The sequence below is a fragment of the Podarcis liolepis genome (genome assembly GCF_965112155.1).
Source record: "Podarcis liolepis genome assembly, chromosome: 4".
NCBI classification, from domain to species: domain Eukaryota; kingdom Metazoa; phylum Chordata; class Lepidosauria; order Squamata; family Lacertidae; genus Podarcis; species Podarcis liolepis.
The window spans coordinates 48960576-48984830 of NC_139558.1; the positions used below are offsets into that span (position 1 = coordinate 48960576).

The window sequence follows — 24255 nt, forward strand, 5'->3', positions numbered from 1 at the left end:
CAAGTGAAACTTACAACATTTTCAGTCCTAATACAGGGTATTAAATGGCTTACCTGATCCTTAGCATCTACAGTATGAGCTATATATCACACAGGTAGTGATTCAGATGGTACCAGAGGCAATGGCAGGCTGAGAAGCCCTTTACAAGGGCTTAAGAGAATGGAGAACCAGAGAATCTCAGAACAAGAGATAGAGGCTGCCATTCAGAATATGCAACTGGGCAAATCTCCGGGACCAGATGGACTGACTTCCAGATACTACAAATCGCTGAAGGAATGGCTGACTCAACCACTAAGAGAAGTTTGTAATGAGATCCTTGAGGGAAAAAGGGCACCTGAATCGTGGAAAGAGGCATATATTTCACTCATACCAAAGTTAGAGACTGAAAAGACCCAACTCAAGAACTACCGCCCAATATCACTCCTTAATGTGGATTACAAAATTTTTGCAGACATTTTGGCAAAAAGACTTAAAAGAGTCTTGATGGAGAAGATTCATAAAGACCAAGCAGGTTTTCTCCCTAAAAGACACCTGGCAGACAATGTAAGGAATGTAATAGACATTCTGGAAAAGCTAGAGGTGAATATAAACACTAAAGCAGTATTGATTTTTGTGGACGCGGAGAAAGCCTTTGACAATATTTCTTGGAGCTTTATGAGGAAGAATCTTCATGGGATGGGGGTAGGCCAGGGTTTTGAGAATGGTATGGCTGCAATATATTCTGAACAAAAAGCTAAACTGATTGTAAACAATGTTGTGACCGAGGAACTTAAGATAGAAAAAGGAACACGACAGGGGTGCCCGATTTCCCCATTACTTTTTATTTCAGTTCTGGAGGTGTTGCTGAACATGATAAGAAATGACCAGCAGGTCAAAGGTGTGCAGGTCGGAGCTAAACATTATAAGTTAAGAGCGTTTGCAGATGACCTAGTATTGACTTTGCAAGAGCCAAACACTAGTACGAAAAAGGTTTTAGAAATAATACAACAGTTTGGCCAGGTAGCTGGATTTAAGTTGAACAAGCAAAAAACTAAAGTTTTAGGGAAAAACTTAACAGATATGGAAAAGGAGAAATTTCAAGAGGAAACAGGTTTGACTGTGGTAAAGAAGGTGAAATACCTAGGGGTTTACTTAACATCTAAGAATGTGAATTTGTATAAGGACAACTATGAAAAATGTTGGTCAGAAATTAAAAAAGATCTAGAAATATGGTCAAATTTGAAATTGTCAATGCTAGGCCGAATTGCAGTAATTAAAATGAATGTATTGCCTAGAATGTTATTTTTGTTTCAGACCTTGCAGATTCTTGACAAGATGGAATGTTTTAAGAGGTGGCACAAAGACATTTCGAAATTTGTCTGGCAGGGCAAAAAGCCCCGAAATAAATTTAAGATATTGACAGATGCTAAAGAAAGAGGGGGTTTTGCCCTGCCGGACCTAAAATTGTACTATGAGGCAGCAGCTTTTTGCTGGCTGAAAGAATGGATGCTCCTCGAGAACACGGACATCTTGGATCTGGAAGGTTTTAATAATGCTTTTGGTTGGCATGCATATCTTTGGTATGATAAAGTTAACAGTGCCTTTAAAAATCATATTGTTAGAAAAGCATTGTTTAATGTTTGGATAAGATATAAAGATCTATTGGAAAACAAAACCCCTAGATGGGTGTCACCAGTGGAGGCCAAAGCAGTGAAGAAACTCAATATGGAGGTCGGATGGCCGAAGTATTGGGAAATTTTAGAACAGGATGGAGATAAGTTCAAACTACAAAGTCAGGAGAAATTGAAGCATAAAGTAGAAAATTGGTTCCAATATCGTCAAATAATGGAATTTTTTAAACAGGACAGGAAAATCGGTTTCCAGGTGGAAAAATCAAAATTAGAAACCGAACTGTTAGAACCCAATACCAAGAATTTATCTAGAATGTACAACTTGCTGTTGAAATGGAACACACAGGATGAAACAGTTAAATCGGCTATGATTAAGTGGGCACAGGATGTTGGACATAACATTATGTCAGCTGACTGGGAATGGTTATGGAACACCGGTATTAAATTTACGGCATGTAATGCCTTAAAGGAAAACATCATGAAAATGGTATACAGGTGGTACATGACCCCAGTCAAGCTGGCAAAAATCTATCATTTGCCCGATAATAAATGTTGGAAGTGTAAAGAGACTGAAGGTACCTTTTATCACCTTTGGTGGACATGCCCAAAGATTAAGGCCTTCTGGGAAATGATCTACAATGAAATGAAAAAGGTACTTAAATGTACCTTTCCTAAAAAACCAGAGGCCTTTCTCTTGGGCATTGTCGGCCAATTGGTGACAAAGAAAGATAGAATTTTTTTTATGTATGCCACAACAGCAGCAAGAATACTCATCGCAAAGTATTGGAAGACACAAGATTTACCCACTGTGGAAGAATGGCAGATGAAAGTGATGGACTATATGACACTGGCCGAGATGACAGGCAGAATCCGTGACCAACGAAAAGAGACGGTGGAAGAAGAATGGAAAAAATTTAAAAGCTATCTTAAGGACTACTATAAACTTAATGAATGCTAAAATGTTGTGGTTTCCAGAAGCAAAAGGGTACAGGGATACAAGGCTAGACTATAAAAGAGGACTAAGATGATAGAGATTGGAAAGTAACAATTGGGAGTTGCTAGTTGAATTATGGACATTGGGATGCAGAGAGGGGGGGTATGGGGAAGTCCAAGAAAAGAGGTTTATGAAAATACGTGTGAAATTATACGTGTATGTTTGTCATTTTTAGTGTTTGTTTGTTTTTCTTAAAAATGTTGTAAAATCAATAAAAATTTTATATAAAAAAAAAAAAAGAGAATGGAGAAAGTTGAACTTCCTTGTACCTGGCAAGGTATCAGTATCTCCCACCTCACTGCAGATAATTGCTGAGAACGCTGCTTCAATCTACTTTCCAAACCCTTCACCCATTAGATTATTAGAAACTGCACTCCCAACAATGGCTACACCTCCTCCTTTCCAGTTTAATACAGTGTTGGGGAACCCATGGCTCTGCAGTCTTAGCCAGCATGGTCAATAGTAACAATGGAAGTTGTAAACCAGCACCATCTGAACAGCCACAGGTTCCTCACCACTGACATAATACATCCAACTTCTTCTACGTAACAGTTTCCCCAAATTATCACACAAATAATTTATTTGCAAGTCCCAAGGTTCGCCACGCAAGTCATCCCTAAAACCGATTAAACCCAACACACCAATGGATATTTATGGTAGTTAGCAAAATGTTTTACCAAGCTGAGCACAATGCTTTCTGGTCTATGACTAAATTATTCACATTCTGGCAAACCCTGAGCTTTGTGCCTAAGCCAGCAGTTAGCATAGCTGAACAGGAAAGTCAAAGCAAGAGTCTCTTTCATCCCCAATGGCTTTACAGTCTAATTGTTCCTCCCTACTATTGAAGCTGAGGTCTAGGCTCTTTCCCATACAAAGAAAAGTCCCTGTTTAAAAAGACTTGTCAACACGACCGTCTCTTGCACAACGGAAATTATGTTACTTACCTCCATACGAAGTCCTATAAATGGCATATTTGTATCGCACATTGCTACAATGTGAGCTAGAACTTTATTGAAGGCACACATTTCTCCAGACCGCTTTGGTTTCTTGGGTTCAGTAGGACACGGATCACCAGACAACTAGAGAATAGCAGGAAACCTCTTTTAGCCAGGTGCAGTTAAAAGCTGGGTTCAAAGTTCTAATTATAGGCATACGGGTCACAGCACTGAATTTGTCTTTTTCATGTAAAGCAACAGCAGGCATGCCTCTGACAATGTGGGGCAGCTGCAAAGGAACTATCTGGAGCCTTCCATTGCGCTTGGCAAGAGAGGCTTGTTGTTCGGTGTCTTTTAAATTTCTGGCTCCAAATGCAAGCCTCAATAGGATGGGTTCCACTCAGGAATTCTCAAGTGGAACCCATCCCTGCCAAACGCAGATTGCCAATGGCTGAAAACTCTGCTTTCTTTGTCAAACGGTCAGATTTCAAATCACGTGGGCAAATAAAGCAGAAAGAGAAATGCTTCCTTTGCCCGCACAGTTTGAAACTCTGCAGGCAAAGGAACATTTGTACAGCTTGAATTTGAGAAGGTGTGAAAATACTTCACACAACACCATGGCCATGTCAGCTGGTCAGCCCTGCCCTCTATCATAGGGGCCCACAACTACTTTTCCGCAGACAGGGCTTACTGAGACATATACATGCTTCTATAAACATATTTTCACTTCAAAACTATAATTTTATTCCCATGAAATCTTGCACAGTTTAAAAGCTAAAGAATTAATTGATTCATATTTTCTGAATCAGTTCTACAGCCCTAAAAGTTACTACTCAAGAAAACACACATACTAGTAAATGACGGTGCATCTATCCTCATGATTTAATGTTTCCATGTTAGGTAAGGAAACTTAATACTCAGTTTCCTAGGTGGCTGTGCCATACGACAGCATGCTCCTATAATGTACTTTTAGAAATTGCCTGTAAAGATTTAAGCAAGCATCACTTACATAAACACTGTGAAAATTTCTTTAAAACTATATGCAAGTTACTGAACCATAGAGGACTAGGTCATTAAATACTTACGGTAATTTGAATACCATTATTTAAAAATGGAGAATGATGGCTAGAATGGCAGAATACTGGAATGCTCCTCAAACCCAATTTCTTCCATTTCTGCCTTGTAACCAAAGAAATCTAGTTGCACTGGCTTATTCTTGACCATGATTCACTCAGCCAGAAGCCAAGATGTACCTCAATAATTATCTGCTTACCTTCAACTAGGATAATTTGAGTGTTCATGCTAGTGTTGTGCAGGGGGTAGATTGCATATGTGGCACATGACATATCTGGTGTGGTGGTGATGTTTTTTAATTGAGAGGTTTGCTGAAAATTGCAATACATTGTATTTTGGCATTCCACTTCCAAGACTTTTTACGCAGGAAACAAACAAAATAAACAACAACTGGTCATGTAGCACGTTAAAGATTAACAATTTTATAATGGCATGAAGCTTATGCCATAATAAAGCTGGCTATTTATTTTGCCTTAATAAAATTGTTAGCCTTTAACGTGTCACTAGACTCTCTGCTGTTTTTTGCTGTTAACAGACTGGTACTTCTCTGGAAATGCCAATTTAAAAAAACTGCCTGCTCTCAAAGCCATACCTTGCGCTTTGTGCCACCTTTTGCTTGCTTCCCACTTTTTGTGTCCAAAACCAGCTCTTCAATATTTGGTTTAAATTGCTGCAGCAGAACTGCAGTGGCAGGGCTGTCATCTCCTTCAGCATAGCTCACAGAAAGAAAGTAGTATTTGTATTCCAGTTGTGTGGGGTTGTTGGGAACGTCAAACATCTCTACTACCTAAATTGTTAAAAAAATTACATTGGGCGCTTGAGAATTTTCACAGATTTAAGAACTCTGCCATTGCAGAAAGCACTAAACAAGTTTGCAACAAGAAATCCTGAACTCACATAACGAGCACACAGTTCACATGTTTAAACATTCTAGCTAACACAATTTGGGTATATGCATGAACACGGCCAAGATCAAACTACAGTTTATAGAAAGGTTTGTAAACGACTCAACAATGACTTTTAGAAAAAATTCCAATCAAATGGAGGTGGGGTGGGGAATTGAAACAGACCTTATTGTAAATGAATGACTTGGGTAAATTATACGCAACTAGGTCTGCATCTCAAACAGGAGTTAAGAATTGCATTTCCTGAACTACCCACCACAAATACTTCATAATGAAGTGCTTTTGAAATGGAGGTACATTTCAAAAGCTAATTGTGATATGAGGGGAGCTGAGAGATTTGCTGCTCATAAATAAATACAAACAGAAAAAAGCTACTTGGAATACACAAGCACTCGTATGACCAAAAAAAGCCCTCTATGTATTGCCACCAATTACAACTTTTTAAATTTGCCTAGCTTCCCACCTCTTTGGTCCACGCCTGATCCAGCCCCAAAGCAGCCTACTCACTAGTCACTCTACCAAATTTTAATCAATACATGCCTGTAGTTTTACTCAACATTTTTGTTAGATGTAAGAAATAGATTCCACACTTTCACCTTTTCTATTTCGCATGAAGCATTTTTATAAAATATAGTTTCATTTTAAAATTTGTGTACTTCCTTACTACATTGCTGGACTCAGCAATATGTGCAATAATTTTGTCAAAACCAGTGTCCCCCAATTAGAATATAGAAGTTTGCCATTGCCTGTGTTAAACTGAATTGGATTGTATCCAATAATTGTGCAAGTGCTTAGCCACCAATCTCTCTTCTCATCCTCTCTGCAGCCTCCAATTATACTCTCTGGAGGATCGAGTGGCCTCTCAACATGATTCCCCCCCCCCAACTTTTTCCCCTAGTCAGAAATAAACTGCACCCAATGATTGTGCAACTAGAAAGCAGTCTGCGTAGCCTTTATTTCTCTTCCCCAAACCCAAGGGCTGTGTTATGGGCGGCTGCAGTGAGCAGAGAATCGCCTTAAACGGAGTGCAGGAAGCTTGCTCCAGCAGGAGGTCCACTGGGCAAGATCCTTTTGCCCGATTTCCATCAATCTCCCACTTCAACGCCACATGACAACCTCCACTATTCAGGCTCCCTGGAGGGTTTCCTCCAGAGGGTACATGGGGAGGAGGGGAAGAGAAAGAGCAGTTACACAAGTTGCTTTCCACTCACGCAGCCACTGGGTACAGAATGCTTCTAGGAAATAAAAAGCAAAAATTGCAGCCACTGGGGCAAAGTGGCAGGAGTGGTGATGAAACACTCCCAACTGCTAGTTTGCAATGTTCTGGCAATTCAAAGTGGTAAAAATCAAAGCAGTAGCCATAGCTTAGCCTACTACATTTTGCTTCCTTCGTTCTAAGGGTCCAGTTCATAAGAAGATTCCACATTCACTTACAATGTAGTACTGTGGAAGTCGGGTGAGCTTGATGAAGAGTTTGTGATTGGAGAGATTTCCCACAGGGTGCATAGCATAATTAGCTAGCTGTAGTGTTTCGCTGCTGACTGTAGGCAAATGTTTTATTGATTGTTTGCAACGCTGCTGTCCAAGCCAAAACCTTAATTGAAAAAAAAGAACATACAAAAACATTGGCACTTTTGCATTAGATAGAGTGTAGCATTGCTAATTTGCCTTCTAGACTGCTTTTGACCTCTTTGCAATCATGCAGAACAGAACAGAACAGAACTTGCATTAAAAAAAAGTTGTTCTCACAGAGCTACTATACAAATTCTGGGGTTTTGGGGTGCACATCTAAAATACTTTACATGTGTACTTCAAAAGGAAGATGTGAAGATGGCAGACATGTTTATATACCTTATACACACACACTTGACATTTGAATAAGATCAGTTGCAGCTGCCTGGCAACTGTACATATGGTAGTAAACCCATGTTTACTGACTCATAACTATAGGAATGGAGGCTTTTACATGTGTATTCACAACACAAACCCAACATTAGCAAGTCTTATGAGATTTTGCTTGTATATAGGACTGTCACATTTGGGGACTTGCAAGTTACACAAATACAATTCTTATTTGGTATAATTTATATGGTGCCTAATATATAGTAGGGATAAGTTAGTGCCTACCAAAAGTAGCTTGCAATCTGCTTTTGTTTTTGCTTTTAAATGTCCACTTGCTTCTCTCCTTGGTATAAAATATCACATAGTAATTGAGTTATTTATCAACTGTGGGCACCAGTCGGTAATAAAATTATTAACTAATATGTTCACAAACAAACCTAAAGATTTTAAACAAGGGATTCTAGCATGAACACTTTTCTTTTGCTCTGTTGCATCTGTAAATAAAGTTACTGGAAGTAAATAAGGACATTTTTAGAGAGCCTTCCACTTTCAAAGCCACATTGCTGCAATATTTTAAATTTTAACAGCTTTGCTAAAATGGCAACTAGGTTCATAAGTCTGTAAGAACCTTACTGGACCAGATCTAAAGTTTTATCTAACACAGCTTCCTGTTTCCCAACCAATGGCTAACCAGATGCCTCTGTGAAGGCCACAAGCAGAACTTGAGAACTGCTGTTCTCTCCTGCTGCTGTTCCCCAGTGACCGATATTCAGAGGCATCCCTGGAGGAAGTATATACCCATCATGACTAATAACCATTGACAGCCTTAACCTCTACGAATTTGCCTATTTCTCTTTCAAAGCCCAAGTTGGTGGCTTATTGCCACATTCTGTGGTAGCAAATACAAATTAGTCTTTTGCTTTAGTGTGTGCATCACTTCACAGTAAATCATATTTGACCTTTTTTTACCCATTTGCCCCCCCTTTGGTGATGTTAATGTTATCTTGACCATCCCACCCAACACTTACGAACAAGTTAAAAAGCCACAGAACCTTGGACTGGCCCATATCTTACACCCCTCTACCACAAGAATTGTCCATTTATTCTTACTCGCTGCTTCCTGTTAAAAGGACCAGTCCTCTTATCTCGTGACTAAATTCTCTCAGGAGCCTCTTGTGAGGGACTTTGTTTATTTAGATTTTCAAAAAGCTTTTGACAATGTCTACTAGATCACCCCTTCACCACACATTTGTTGGCACTCTTGAAAAATTCTAAAGAGCTTAGTGATACACAGCTTACAAAGTGATTTTATTTGCCCCCTTGACCAAACTTTTTAATGGGAAGTTTTTAATGACTGATATTTTAATGTATTTTTAATCTTTTGTTGGAAGCTGCCCAGAGTGGCGGGGAAACCCAACCAGATGGGCGGGGTATAAATAAATTATTTATTATTATTATTATTATTATTATTATTATTATTATTATTGGCTACTAACTAGCTACTAATCAGTCTGCCTTCTTGCTACTCAGAGCAAGAAGGCAGACTGATTTGAGGGGAAGGGAGATAAAGTCGCAGTAAAGGCAAGTGAAGTCAGTGGAGTCGAGGGGACTATAATTAGAGTATAAACACATTGAATGGTTTACCAGTTTCTTGTAAGATCAGCAAGTTTGCAACAATGTCTTTTGCAATTAACAATAAAAAGAAGGAAAACTGGCATAGAGTTTGAAGGACAACAACCTTCTACATAAATATCTTACCCTGAGTAAGGGAAGGGGAAGAAGTTTAGCTTTCAAAAATAGTTTCTGGAAGTGAGTGTTATTTTCACAGTTCTGGAGGCAAAGAATAGGCATAGCACCAACAGGAATAGTTACATATTACTCACTTGAGCTGCTGGAGCCACGTAATGATGCGTTTCATGTCATCATTGACCGATTTTTCTATGTCATCCAGCGTTTGCTGGTCTGCAGGGAAACAGGATTAGTTACTATTCAAATGTGGCATTTTGTGCATTTATCCAGAAAAATGAAATCCAGAGTTGTAAGTAAAAGCACACTCATAGGTTTATGGTGCTTTAAAAATCAAACCACCCTCTGCAAGAAGTGCCATAAAAGGTAGTTCAACATGCAATTTCAGCACACACACACACACAGGCCCCATTCAGGCAGTTGTGTCTCACCTTACTAAGCCAAGATACAAATAACTTTTTTGTTAATGCACATAGTCCCTTTGCAGACCTCTATAAGCCAGGACATTCCTAGTGAACCACAGTTTCCCGTTTTGTCCTAACCAGGAAACCATGATTAAAAGCTTCAGAGCAAGCCAGGATCTTGTCCCAAAGCTTGTAACCAAGTTTTGTTTTGCACCTGAAGCAGTAAACTACAGTTAATTAGGGACTTTGTGGCTTATCAAACTGTGCGATGAAGGAAGGAGCAAAAGGCTTATGCATTTCTCAGCTCATTGAAATCAGGTCACTTGTAAAATACATTCTACAAATTCACCATGCTCTTTTCAGCTTCAGTTAAGCTGCTAGCCATAACTACTTCCTTTGTTGGGCAGCTTTACACACCACACTGCACTGTGCTTTAAGTAAGCTGCATGTTAATTCACTGAATACAATGCTAATCTATATTCACCTCTACTCCTGCATCCTTACCAACCAGCCAGCCAACCAGAAGATTCAATTTTCATTTTTTGCATCCAGGCCAAAAATAGAGAGTTGAATTCTACTAAGGAAGGTATTAGAAGGAAGCGCCTGAAAGTTTTATTTACATACCAATCCCATAAAGCATGAGTTGAAACATTCCAGAATGAAGGTCTACAAAAATGTGTAGACATTCAGATCGACCACATGGCTCCAGAATAGGGATGACAAGTGTGGGGAGAGCCGTTTCTATAAAAGCTAAAATTAAAGAATCAAGAATTCATAAATCAAGGTACAAAGTTTTACTTGATTAAGCAATACGGAGACTTCACAGTAATAAAACAGAACTTAAAAAGCCTTCACAGCCCCACCATAAATTAAGTACTTTTGAATCAAAGCTATTTTATTCAATTAAGATTATGTTGTGCACAAAAAATGACCATTTGTTTAAAGGAATGCTATTCTTCCTAACTTTGCCCTTTTCCTTGGCAGCTTGTTTGTATATATAATATCCTTGTTCACTAACTTGAATGTACACTAATTAATAAATTTCAAAGATATCAATCTGTATACTAAAGCCAGCTGCATTTTTCCATATAAGGCACCATACACCCACTCCCACCAACCCCAAAATCATAATTCTGCAGCTTTGATTTTGAGATTTCAGGACCTGGGTGAGGGATGGGAAGGAGAGAGACTTTCTCACCCCCTCTTAACTATACCCACCCAAGCCCCCTGAAAAGCCTTTCATGAAGGTCAGGAACCCTTCTGAACAGACAATGAGACAGGAAGAGTTTTTCAATATCAGGCACAGGCCAGTTGTGTTTAAGAAGCTAAAATGCAAGTCAAATGAAATGCGACAATTTCCAAACCCCATCTTCACTGATCATTTAAGTAGAGCTTAAAAAGCGCCAAAATCAATTCCAAAGGAAAGCACTAGTTATACATATCATTACATTTGCCTCACAGAAATAAGAAAATGTTTGCCATTCATTTCTTCCTCAAGTTTTGTCACTCTCCTTGGGGATGCTCAAGGAAATGAAAGACCAAAGGAAGCATTCAGTTCAAAGTGCATTAAATGACTTTGGTTAGGTTAGGCAGAGGAATTTCTGGTTTTAAAGAAAGTTAAAGAAAGGGCACATACAAATGTAGAACAACATCCCCTCCCCCTCCCCCAAATCAATGTAGTTCAGATACCATCACATACAATTGTCATTGACATTATAATTCTTAAGAATGGCTTTCAGTTCCTGGAGTTTCTGATGAGCTCTTGCATGGACACTATCTATCAGAAGCTTCTCTACTGATAGGTGGTCTATCTATATAAAAAAAGAAAGAAAAAGCAGTTATTCTGTATTTTATATGTACTCTAAAAAGGTTCGCAGTTAAAAACTATGTGTTTTGAGCTGCTCAGGCAAACTTCCCATACTGGCCTTGTTTCACAAAAATCAGCATGTTGGATTTAAGAAGAACTTTAAAAAGAGTTAGACTTTAGAAAGTTCTTCTTAAATCCAGCATGTTGATTTCCATACAACAAGACCACAGGAAGGAAGTATCTCTGCAGCCTGGTTAGTGAAGCGACAATGCCTTTCCATCACAGACAACTAGAGTCCTTTTCTGAATCTCCAAACAGGAAATGAACTTTGCGATTCGGAGCCCTAGCCTGCCATCCCCCAGTTTCCAACACAATGAAGATCAAAGTAATAAGGCTCTTCGAAACTGATCAGCTATTTATAATTTACTTAACTACCCACAGGCTTACCAAACTACTGTAATCTTTACTGCAATCAGGTTTTGAAAAAAATGGGCTGAGATGGGGAAAGTGCAAAGTTGATTCATGTGCAGTCCAGCCAAGTGGCAATTTGCATGCAAACCCCTCCTCCTGCTCCTCTCTGTGATCCCCTCAGAGAACCCACAGTCTTCGCTGCTCACAGCAATGGCCCAAAGTTCATCTAACTTGCGGTTGGTGGGTTTATTTTTTATTTTTTTATGAAGAAAGGTACTCTGGCCTTTGTCTCAAGTTAGCCTTCCTGTATTCAGACAATTGATTTGTAACATATGCCTCCCACCCAACATACCTTTTGGGTTTCAGTCACTTAGGAGGTGGTGGCAAGATTGTAAAAGGAAGGTTTAAGCACTGTTTGGACTCTACAGGATGGACCCAAGTCAGAAATAGCGCTGGGGGCCAGTTTTTTACAGGTGGATGGCCCACCCACCTGTCAATCACATATCATTATGACATCAAATGACTGGACTATAACCCAAACACAATACATTGCTTAAGAGAGATTAACTTTAAAAACAATGATCGATTAAAATTATATGCCAACTTCACCTGGCAATATTTACCTTCATAGCCCTTTCAATTAGTTTGGAATCACAGGCTGGAAGGGGAGGTTCATGGGAAATTTGCAAAGGTTTCGATACATCATTCTCATCTATCTTAATGGTGACCTTATGAAGAGATGCAGTCCCTGTTTTTCTCCCAACCACCTGTTGGCTTAATATAGAAATGTTGTGTTAGCTGATAAAGAAGCCAAAAGACTCCCTCTGTAGAATACTGAAACACATGAAAAATATTTACAGTTTCATACTATGAAACAATACCATAGAATTGTGTTGTGCCAAGAAGTTTAGCGTCCTATTCCTGTATCAAGTCTCTAAAGAACCATTATCAAACTCCTCTCACAGATACACAACCATACAATTTGCCGTTTCAAATTCTTGAGAACTTTGTTTTTCACGTGGGATCCAATATAAAGCCTAACTTAAGATGCCATCTCAATCTGGACAATCATCATTGTCTACTTCTTTCTTCTGGTGCACCTGAAAATGTTCTTTGGGGAGGCTAGGCTGATGCCAACTTTGACTTCTAGCACAAGCCCAGCACCTTATTATTTTCTCATGCCTCTTAACTTTTGTTGAGACTACATTAATGCTATGTTTTATCTGTGTTTCATCCTTGTGCAATTTTTAAAAATTTAATTTGGAATACATCCTGGGAATATTTACTGGTTTGACTATGTGTTTCAGATGGATAGTGCTTGAAATACTGCGATGGCTTTCTCTATAAAGCAAAACTTGACTAAGTGAGCATGCAAAAAACAGCCTAAACACCTTGTTTTAAGGTACCACTAAATATAAACAAGACGTTAATTTTAACTGCAAATATTTTGGCTGTAACATACGTTATGATAAGTAATAACATTATTGGACCAATAGCCTTACCAAAGGCCAGAAATTATCATCATAAATGTCTATATTCCAAAAACCAATTATGCATTATTTGTCTGACACTAATATAACCCCTCTAAACCCAAAAGATCAGCAATTCCTATGCTTCAGTGAAAGGCAATTAGTATAATATGGCATCTAAATATGCTAGTACTGTACAGAAGTTTCCAAGCTTTACTTGAGATTTAATATTTCAATCGAACATTTACAGATCTCATGATTTTTTTCACTTACTTCCAAACAGAAAGAGAGAGGCATTTGCCTGCATGGTATCTCTCCACTTGCACAAGATCACCCCAGCGCTCTCGAACCAGCATTAAAGTCTGTGAATGCAAAACTTCCAACTGCAGTGACAAGCAGAAGGAGTCTAAAGAATTCAGGTTAAGAAAATGCAGTAAAATATTGGAGCAACTTTTGATAGTTCTCAACTTACACTAAACCAAAGACTTGCTGGCCTTTGTACACACACATATACATGGTAAGTCAACACTGGTCTTGATAAGCAGATTTTAAAGCAATTCTTGACAGTCACACCAGGGAATGGTTTCTTGTATGGAATTTCTCTCCCTCCAAGCCACCCCCCCCCTATATATAATCTAACAGGATCTACTGTAGAATATCCCAGGGTTTGGGTCTGTAGGCCACCAGCATGCTAAAGCTAAGCAGCTCTGGTTACTGCCTGGATAGTGATTACTTGGGAACTATATGTTACTGCCTGGATAGTGATTACTTGGGAACTATATGTATATCTTGGGTTCAATGACAAAATGCTGTCATTCTGTAATATGTATGTTCCATCCACACCAAGCAACTTGCATATTAAGATGAGATGCTATTCTTAGAATAAATGTGTTCAATCTAGGCTTTCTTTTCCAAATTACTTACTTATTTTACCTCCCAAACATATCTAAAAAGTATTAACACATTATTCATGTAACAGTTATATGTATGCTTTTCCAACTGTGTTTGGCACATGTGGTTTCTATAAGTTGACGTTTTCTCCCTAGCCTAGCCTTTTATGTTGCTAATAAGCACGGGTGGCGCTGTGGGTTAAACCACAGAGCCTAAGGCTTGCTGATCAGAAGGTCTGCGGTTCAAATCCCCGCAATGGGGTGAGATAATAATAATAATAATAATAAATTTTATTTATATCCCGCCCTCCCCAGCCGAAGCCGGGCTCAGGGCGGCTAACAACACTAAAATAGTGCAACATTATAAAAAAAAATCAAAGAATTAATTAAAATCAAAATTGATGGCAACCATAAACTAAAGTATTGTAAAGATTGCCAAAGGAGGGAGTCAGACTGCGCCCTGACCAAAGGCCTGGCGGAACAGCTCTGTCTTGCAGGCCCTGCGGAAAGATGTCAAGTCCTGGAGGGCCCTTGTCTCTTGTGACAGAGCGTTCCACCAGGTTGGAGCCGCAGCCGAAAAAGCCCTGGCTCTAGTTGAGGCCAGCCTAACCTCTCTGGGGCCTGGGACCTTCAAGATGTTTTTATTTGAAGACCGTAAGTTCCTCTGTGGGGCATACCAGGAGAGGCGGTCCCGTAGATACGAGGGTCCTAGGCCGTATAGGGCTTTGAAGGTTAAAACCAGCACCTTAAACCTGATCCTGTACTCCACCGGGAGCCAGTGCAGCTGGTATAGCACCGGATGAATGTGATCCCGCAGCGAAGACCCCGTAAGGAGTCTCGCTGCGGCATTCTGCACCCACTGGAGTTTCTGGGTCAGTCTCAGGGGCAGCCCCACGTAGAGCGAGTTACAATAATCCAGTCTGGAGGTGACCGTCGCGTGGATCACAGTGGCTAGGTCAGGGCGAGAGAGGTAAGGAGCCAACTGCTTAGCTTGGCGGAGATGAAAAAATGCCGCCTTTGTTATAGCTGCAATCTGCGCCTCCATGGAGAGGGAGGTATCGAAGATTAAACCCAAACTCTTAACGGACGGTGCTGGCACTAATTGCACCCCCGCAAGAGATGGGAGTTGCCCCCTCAATCCCATATCGTCCCGTCCCAGCCAGAGGATCCCGTTGCTCAGTCCCTGCTCCTGCCAACCTAGCAGTTAGAAGGAACGTCAAAGTGCCAGTAGAGAAATAGGTACTGCTCCAGCAGGAAGGTAAATGGCGTTCCCGTGCACTGCTCTGGTTTCGCCAGAAGCAGCTTAGTCATGCTGCCCACATGATCCAGAAGCTGTCTGCGGACAAATGCTGGCTCCCTCAGCCTATAGAGCGAGATGAACGTGCAACCCCAGAATCGTCTGCAACTGGACCTAACGGTCAGGGGTACCTTTATCTTTAAGCATACAGCGATCATTACACCATACTGAGGACACCCAATGCCAACCTCCCTATGCCAGCTCAATGGCTACTCAGGTTACCAGGAACACCAAGTAATAATCTCTTGTATTTAGTACAGAATACAACCAAAATCTCAGAGTTCAAAGGAGAAAGGATAGTGCTCACTCTTCCCTCCCACCCTACTTTCCCTGTTCCCCAGGACTAAGGAAAGAAACGGACTAATGTTTGCTTCCCTTTCCCACTATCAAGTCAAAAGGCACCACCAATGTTCTCAACATTGGCAGATAGGAGGATTCTAGCACCCAGGTGAAGAAAAAGCGTTTTGACTGGGTTTAGATCCAAAAAACACAGAATCTGCTATGTGGAAAAGGACACCAAGCAGCAAAACCAGGCAGCACAAATTGGTATGATTCCAAAGGCACTTCAAACAATCCATCCCAATGAAGGGGAAGAAATCATATTCCTAAATAAAAACTGCTTAGGAGGAAAAATCATGCAAAGTCATCTTTATCAAGGAAAGGGTTTTTAAAAATCCCTTACTAAAGAATACTTTGAAATGAAATAGGAATCCTACCAACATGTGCAGCTGTCATTGTGTTTTGTAGCTCATTTGTGGCCCTGCTCTAACTGAAGGTGTTCCAGATTCTTCTGTGTGAGGAAAAAGACGGAGAAAGAGACTAACCAGAAGTAGCAGATCAGGGCCTAAGGAGCAGCTGCAACTTCATAATGTTAGCAATTTCACTCCTCTGATGCTGCAGATGAGATTGTTGTAAATTACATGCCTGTCTGGGAAGAGTCTGGGAAAGGAAGACAAGTCTTATCTCTTCCGCTGCGGGTACTATTACACTGTACTTTCGCTTTCATTTTTTTTCCTGTTTTGTTCTCTCGGAGCTGGAGAGAACAGACGCCATTATGCTTTTGTCTGTACATAGTGTGTAAATAAATAGTAGATTAGCTCTACTATGTCTCACGCTTCTTGCTGTGTTGTGCCAGAAGCTTAGTGTGCATATATCATTATGATGTATGTTGCTAGAAGCGCACTGGAAGAGAAGGGAGATGCCTTTTCGAGAGCTGCGCATAACGGAGGATGTTCAGAGTTCCGGGGGTTTGCAGGCACCCCCAGGGTGTTTTTCCAACACATAAGTATATCTACAATCTACTGAGTCAACTACCCAAACAATCCTTACCATCTACCTCCCTATATACCTCCCCTGCATTTCACATCTCAGATTGGGAGCTAGTTCTATGGGTTCACAAAAAGTCATTGAAAAGGATACGTAGGCAGTTGTACATGTCCTGCAGAGGTTTCTCATCCGCAAAGAGCCGGGACTGGACCAACTGATGGATGAAGCTGATCTGCATACTGTGAACTAAAGCTCGACCATCTTCCATTAAAAGAAAAGAAAATGAATCTTTTGTGTTTTTTATGAATCTTTAAGATGATGTAACACTACTTAAAAGGTTTATTAAAAGCCTCAAACAATAGTGGAAAGTATAAAGTATTAATGCTTGGAAAGTGGCCTCTGATGCAGTGTTCCCTTTGAGAACACGCAGCTGGGGATACAGAGTAACATGCTGAAGAGCGGACACCATCAGCATTTAAAATGGCATGGTCGAAAACAGCTCAATTTACTTTAATAGAAGAGGTTAATGGAGTGCACCAGTTTAGGTGAGTGCCCCAAGTCATAAGCATTAGATCTATCATAATGTCTATGGGCATTACCTCCAGTCTCTTTGTCTTCAACCAGAATTTCCAGTTTGAGAAGACGCCATGGGACATCAGGATCATCTCCCATCACTGTCAAAGTAGCCTCAAATTCACCCTCAACACGAAACTTCACACGGCCATTAGCTAGAAACAGAAACCATACATAGTACAAAACAAAGCATAAGCAAAATAAAACTCCAGTTTTTTCGTTTAAAAAAAAATATGACGGGGGGGAAATGGAAAAGATTCCTTTTCCTCTAGCAATAATGACTCCTCTTTCTGGTAGTTTTGAGTTTCAGACATTCCTTTTAAGTTACTCTCAATAAATCTTTATTACACCTTTTAATTAGCTGAGAGTAATCCATCTGTCATGGATGCTTTAGCCGAGATTCCTGCATTGCAGGGGGTTGGACTAGATGACCCTTGGGTCCCTTCCAACTCTATGATTCTATGAACTAAAGGAGTGAAGGGATCAGTGCAATGGCTTACCAACTGTAAGATTTGCCAGCTGTGGAGGAAGATCTGTTGTCACCAGTCGGTGGCGAAGAATCTGGTTTAACTGATGGAGCGTTGTTTGTTTCTCAACTTTTGTTATTGGATCAGGAGGAATTATTTTGTCCTGTAAAGTTACAAATGTGCATTTTTACATACTAATTTAAGTTATCCCGAATTCATGCAACCATTTTGTAAACATGAAAAAACTGCAAGGACAAACCTCACCATCCATGTTATAGATCCACAACGGCCTAGGCTCATGCAAAGGACTTACCACGGTTTCATGGATTTTTTTTTCTTTTCTTTTAAAAGTTGAGTCTCACAAAATATCATCTGCTTTTATAATTGAAGGTACAAATGTTGTGGCCTTCATAGTGCAACACACAAGATAGTTTGGCCTTTGTTGTTGTTAAAATAAACAATAGTGGAAATGTGTTGAGCCACTGACAAAAGGACTAGATAGAGGGGAAAGAAGGCTCTCATAATGGGTGTAGGGTTCTCATAATGGGTAAGTTAACACAGCAAATCAAAACCCAGAAAAGGAAACATGAAATAAACCACATCATGGAAAACTGGTGGCCCTTGCTTACTTACTTGGAACCAAGCCCTGTTTACAGGGATAAGCCAAACAAATAAATAATGTCTTAAATATATCTATTATCTGTACCAAAGAAACCTGGTAATTTTAGCCTTCAAACAGTGAGCAGTGGGGCAAGAGCCATATTTTTTAATCATGACTCTAAAAAGTTCAAAATAAAAAGTTGTTTTTTTTAAATACACCAGCGATTAAAATAATCTTATTTGGTGATGATTCAGCCAACTAAGGTGTCTGAGGCCAATCAGAAGTATTTGGCATCAGTTATCTCAAACATAAGCCTTTTATCCAATGCAACAAGGCTGTGAGGAAAAAGCTCCCACTGAAAGCAAACTGGGACAGAGGTCTAAGTCTTTTGTTGTTTTTACATTATACAGCAATTTACCCGTATACATGTTGGCAGCCGTGGATATGAACCAGTTGTCAGTACATCAATAGCATATGGAATAGCAAAGCTGGGCAGACGAGCATGGACCAAAGCATCTCTGGCTAGTGATGCTAAACGATCAGCAGTGTCCACGAACAGAATAGCTTGTTGATCAAGAAAGCTTGATATCATCTGTAATACATATATATATTAATATAAATTCACTTAAAATTATTTACCCACATCTAAACTCCTCCATAAAAGCCAACTATATACCTCCTGTTCAAAATGTCAAAGTCTTTGGTGGAATAAACATTGCAGCTGATCTGTGAAATAAATTGTGATGTGAACTGCCCTGTGATCTTCAGATGAAGGGCAGTAAACAAATATAATAAATAAATAATAAAAGGTAAACTTTTCAAAAATATATTATCATACTATAGACCCTTTCAAAGACCTAAAGCTGCCAGGAGGACAAGAGCATGCCTTTAAGAGGCAATTTGGAAATTATAGCTCTGGAAGTACCCTAAAAGAAAACCAAGGGAAGAGAAGACCAAAAAGCAAAAAAGAACACATACCCAATAGATCAGCATGTGCGCGGTGCTCTTGTTATATGGCCTAAAGAACACCCTTATACATATACAGTGGTACCTGTGGATACACACACCTCTGGTGAGTATCCTTCAGGATGTGAACGTGCCAAACCCGGAAGTATTTTTTAGGGTTTCGCCACGCGCACACGCAAAAGCGCTCTACGCACCACGCGCAGAAGTGCTCTACCACACTGCATGTATGCGCAGAAGCAGCACCTCCAGTTGCAAATTCCTCAGGATCCGACCGGAGCTCCGGAACGCATCCTGTGCGCAACCGGAGGTGCCACTGTAGACTGATTTATCCAAGAAATACATACAGCAGTGTCATACAGTGGGAAAGATAACAAGCCCACTGTTCAAGACAGTCAGAATGACAGGAAATGTAACACTGAGAACACCATGACCTGTGTCCAAAGGAAACAGACTAACTACTGGCAAAATTCAGTTTACCTACATGAAGTGCTTTCTGATTACTAAGAGCCAGTGACAGCTCAGCTGGGCAAGGTGTTGGGAGAAGAAGTGGGGACAGAGTATGAAAGCAGGCAGAAGCCTAGAGAGAAGCTGAGGTCAGGAAGAAAAGTCTGACCAGGCCAATATCTTTGCACAATATATAAACTGCTAACCTAAAACTAGAAAAGCCTAAGAAATCATGGCAGAGCTCCGAACGTCACTTAGGAGCATGTATTCACGTTAAATGACTTATTTCTCTTTATTGTTACAGTAACACATTAAAGGTATATAAAATTAAGCAAGGATCTCGGACAGGAACAATTTCTGCAAATATGATGCCACTAGTATTACATGCACCATACTGAAACATTTCCCAATAATGGGGGCATGTCAACATTTAATATAAATCTCCATCATGATACAGAATTTTGTTTAGCTGTCATTTGTTAATCTACATTAGTTTGTAACTAACTGCAGAACTACATTCTGAAAACAGAAGATTTTGCTATACCAAAGATCAGGAATAAAACCATGAACAGGCTATTTTTCAGATGTTTCTAGTCCACCCAGCTGTAGGCAAGTTTTCCAAGAGACAATCATTCACTGCATCTTAAAAAAAATGAAATCATAACTTTTTTACTAAAAATATTTTTAAAATTTATGACCACTATATTTGAACATGTGGAATGTCAGTAACTATTCTCTCAATGCTTTATTTATGGTTCCTCCTATGCTTTTATGATTTTATTGTCTAAATTATGCCAATAAAGGCTGAATGAATGAATGAATGACCCATTTTCTCAGCTGGGTGAAATACAGAAGCCATCCCTTGCCTCTGTAAATTTCAGCTGAGAGCAAATGAATAGTATCAAACTTACCGCACATTTTTCCACCTTTCCAGCGTTATTTGCCCACTTTACCAAGGCTAACAATCGGACAAACAGTTGCCGTGTGCGACTTGCAAACTGCACTATTTCTATTTTTCTGTAAAGAAGCAAATTGCATTAGAAAATCTGTAGTTCAATTATTTTGAAAAAAGCAGCACATGAAAGGGGGAATCAGATATGCCAATAATTATTCCAGATGCAGAATGAGATACTAGACTAGTATTGCAATCGGATACATTAGATAGCTCTTTTTGGCCAAAAGTCTGCATTCACTCTTGGTGAACCCCCCAGGGGCTGCCTGCACACTCTTATACATACTCTCACATGCACAGAACCCCCTCTTACTTTATTCTAGTATCCCCTTTCTTGTTTTGTTTGGTTGCCAAAATTGGTGAGGTCTTGGGGGACAGAAAAACTGCTTCAGGAAGTATGCCAAGCATCCAAACAGGAGATTTGCTATCCCTGAGATACCACAATGCAAATATTCAATATCTAGGGCAAAGAAATATAGTTGTAGTAGGACAGCTGGAACAGTCGTGGGGACAGGAAATTATATGGTTGAGTTATTACCATTTCCAATTTTTTAATTGATTAATTTGATTTATTGTACTTCTATGCTGGTGCTCTACGATTTTCTTCCTTTCCTTTCCTTTCCTTTCCTTTCCTTTCCTTTCCTTTCCTTTTTGGGGGGTGAGGGGCTTTACTTCCCCCTGCTCCCACCTCACAATGCAGCACACTGCACCTCATTATGCCAATGCTGGTATAGCTAGGGCTCCATTTTATTTATGGGGGGAGGGGGGTTCAGGGGAACAAGGGCATTTATGATTCTACCGCCCCCAACATGCCCTGTTTCCCTTGCTCACTGCTGGTAGTACAGATAGACTCATGGAGCTCCCTGCAGCTGTACTGGGGGCCTCCAGCAGTGTTAAGTGTTATTCTGCTGATAGGCCTCCTTCTCTGACAGAGAAGCACGTACGACGCTTCCAAATGTCCCTCAACCAAATTTTAGCCTGCTTTAGAACTGCACCCTAAACTGTCTTAAATACTGTCTTTTTTCGCCCTATAGGACGCACTTTTCCCCCTCCAAAAATGAAGGGGAAATGTGTGTGCGTCCTATGGGGCGAATGCAGGCTTTCGCTGAAGCCTGGAGAGCGAGAGGGGTCGGTGCGCACTGACCCCTCTCGCTCTCCAGGCTTCAGGAAGCTGTCCGCAAGCCGTGGGAGAGCTGCGCAACTTCGCACAGCTCTCCCACGGCTTGCGGATAGCAGCCTGTTCTGGGGACTGGGGAAGCTCAGGCTTCCCCCGGCCCCAGCCCTGCGCCTGGGGGGATATAATTTTTTTTTCTTTATTTCCCCCCCAAAAAATAGGTGCGCCCTATGGACCAGTGCGCCCTATGGGGCGAAAAATATGGTACATGTACAGCTGCAGTTAGTGTGAGGCCGTGATAGAAAGATTTCTATGCCCCATAGTAACAAAATGCTAATGCTCTCTTTACTGATAAACAGGAGCAGTTAGGTGATCTGTTCCTGTATGTAGGCATAAAAATGCAGGAAGCTCCAAAATGTTTTTAACTTGACCGTCTCATGTATACATGCTCAACTTCGTTGAAGGAACTCTCATAGATTATCCAACTAATTCCAAAGCAATTATCTGTTTTGCATGCGATCCAACTGGGTATTACACGCCCAGTAATAAAGCCATCATATGGGGCTAGTTATTGGCACTAGCCCCATAGTTAGTTGCATACAGATGCTACATATTACTAGTATATATTTTTTAGTTTTAGCCCACTTATTGTTCAATATAAATGCACAACATGACAGTGTAAGTTTTAAATATTAATAGTTTGCTTTCTAAGTTTTATGTCTTGTATGTGGAAAACATGACATCTAAAGTGCTGGCTTTCTGCTGGCTTTGATTTGTAGAGTTTCAGGAAAGGTCATTATTTAGTATGCAAAAAAAAGAAGAAGTAGGTTTTGGCTGCAAGCAGTATGTCAAACTCATGATTGAACTTGTGAACCTAAGAGCCCTGTTGAGACCAACAGCCTATCAGATTCAGTCTGCCATTCACAGCGACAAACCAGAGGCCTATGGGAAGCCCACAATCAGGATTACTATATAGCCATAATGACTAACAGTTATTGGTGGCCTGATCCTCCAAGAGAAACGCTTGCTTTGTCTGCCCCTCTGGACAGTTTCCTATGCAACAACCACTATTCTTGCTCCTTCTCATGCATGGGGCTTACAGCAAGGCTCTTGAACCAGCTTCTCAGGAGGTCTCACAGACCACTTCAATACTGGTATCTTAGTAGAAAATAAATTATTTCTACCCTCCTCTCTATTGTCTTTTAAGTAGTTTAATTGTGTGTAGTTGCCTTCCATTTTGTTGACACTGCTTTTGTAATGTTTGATCTATCTAATTTTATTGATTATAGATTGCCAAGCTTTAAAAACAACAACAACAACTGGAGGCCAATTAACTAATTTTCTCAAATAAAATAGTACATGCAGGAGATTTATGGACTCACTTGCTAGTCAGTTTTACCAGAGCACTGCTGCAAGCATTCATTTTCAATGAAGGACAGCACGCTAGTTAATTAAAACATTCCCTAAAGCAGCCGCACTAAAAAAAGCAGGAAAAACTCTTCAGAGCTGAGTTACAGTCATTGACAAGTATCAGCACTGACAGCCTGGAGATTCTGAAGGGACAACTTTGTGTCCTGCCCCAATTTAACCCTTTACACCTTCAGGCAAATGCCAAAACACTGCTACAGGGTTTAACTGTGTGATAAATATCTATGCATTACAAAGCTCACAGTTTTAGAAGAAATCTTCAAAGAATACAAGTGAACATGGGCACAGAGAGCTGCATGACCCAATGCTGACCTAAACTTAACTATGGTTAACATGTCAGACATACAAGAGATTATGGTTTAGTCTGGCAAAGTTAGTTCTGCCCTCAGCTGATGTGTATAGTGGGACACCAGTAATACCTATTTCTTATCTTATAAGGAAGGCTCGAGAGGTGGATTAATTTTCCTAACCATACTCTGTGCAGATATATCCCTGAAATGCAGTTAATACCAATCATGGTTTGCAACCCCACGGTTTCACAGCATTATTCTGAAGCAGGATCTTCATGAGGCCATAATTCCACCCATATTCAAACAAGTCTGTCTCCTATCAATTGCTAACTCTATTTGAAGTGGATAAAACCTATGGGTTCTCTATTTGAAAACCTGACTCCCAATTTGCTACCAAGCAAATGGCTCTATTATTGTATGGATCTTCCAGATATTCAATGATAAGGAAAAATGTCCACGCCACAAGCTGGGATAGCTCAGTCGGTAGAGCATGAGATTCTTAATTTCAGGGTCATGGGTTTGAGCCCCACACTGGGCAAAGGTTGGACAGGGGGTTGGACAAGATTACCCTCGTGGTCCCTTTCAACTCTACAATTCCAGTAAAAATTAATGGATGCCCATTGCAAATACATTATTGGGCAAGCTTGGCAGTTTCAAAGTTTTTACCTTTGTTTACTAAATAAAAGTAACAAAAAATAATGATGCTGCTAAATTAGATAACTTTCTATGGCATCAGAAAACTTTACAGTGCAAATTACCCTAATGTTACA

At 40.1% G+C, this 24255-nt stretch overlaps 1 protein-coding gene across 4 annotated transcripts in view; it reads right to left on the reverse strand.

The window, feature by feature from the left end:
* The window catches only part of MED14 (mediator complex subunit 14), a 40175-nt gene that overhangs the window by 12879 nt on the left and 3041 nt on the right, over positions 1-24255 (reverse strand). For all 4 annotated transcript variants that reach the window (XM_083500539.1, XM_083500541.1, XM_083500540.1 and 1 more), the window contains exons 3-15: positions 20613-20718; positions 18710-18883; positions 17724-17853; positions 17250-17378; positions 16804-16911; positions 13471-13603; positions 12352-12502; positions 11210-11321; positions 10135-10260; positions 9244-9322; positions 6953-7112; positions 5206-5400; positions 3549-3683 (exon numbers count right to left, since the gene is read on the reverse strand). In XM_083500539.1, the coding sequence (XP_083356665.1) occupies positions 3549-3683; positions 5206-5400; positions 6953-7112; positions 9244-9322; positions 10135-10260; positions 11210-11321; positions 12352-12502; positions 13471-13603; positions 16804-16911; positions 17250-17378; positions 17724-17853; positions 18710-18883; positions 20613-20718 (1738 nt within the window). The remainder of the gene's footprint in view (positions 1-3548; positions 3684-5205; positions 5401-6952; positions 7113-9243; positions 9323-10134; positions 10261-11209; positions 11322-12351; positions 12503-13470; positions 13604-16803; positions 16912-17249; positions 17379-17723; positions 17854-18709; positions 18884-20612; positions 20719-24255) is intronic.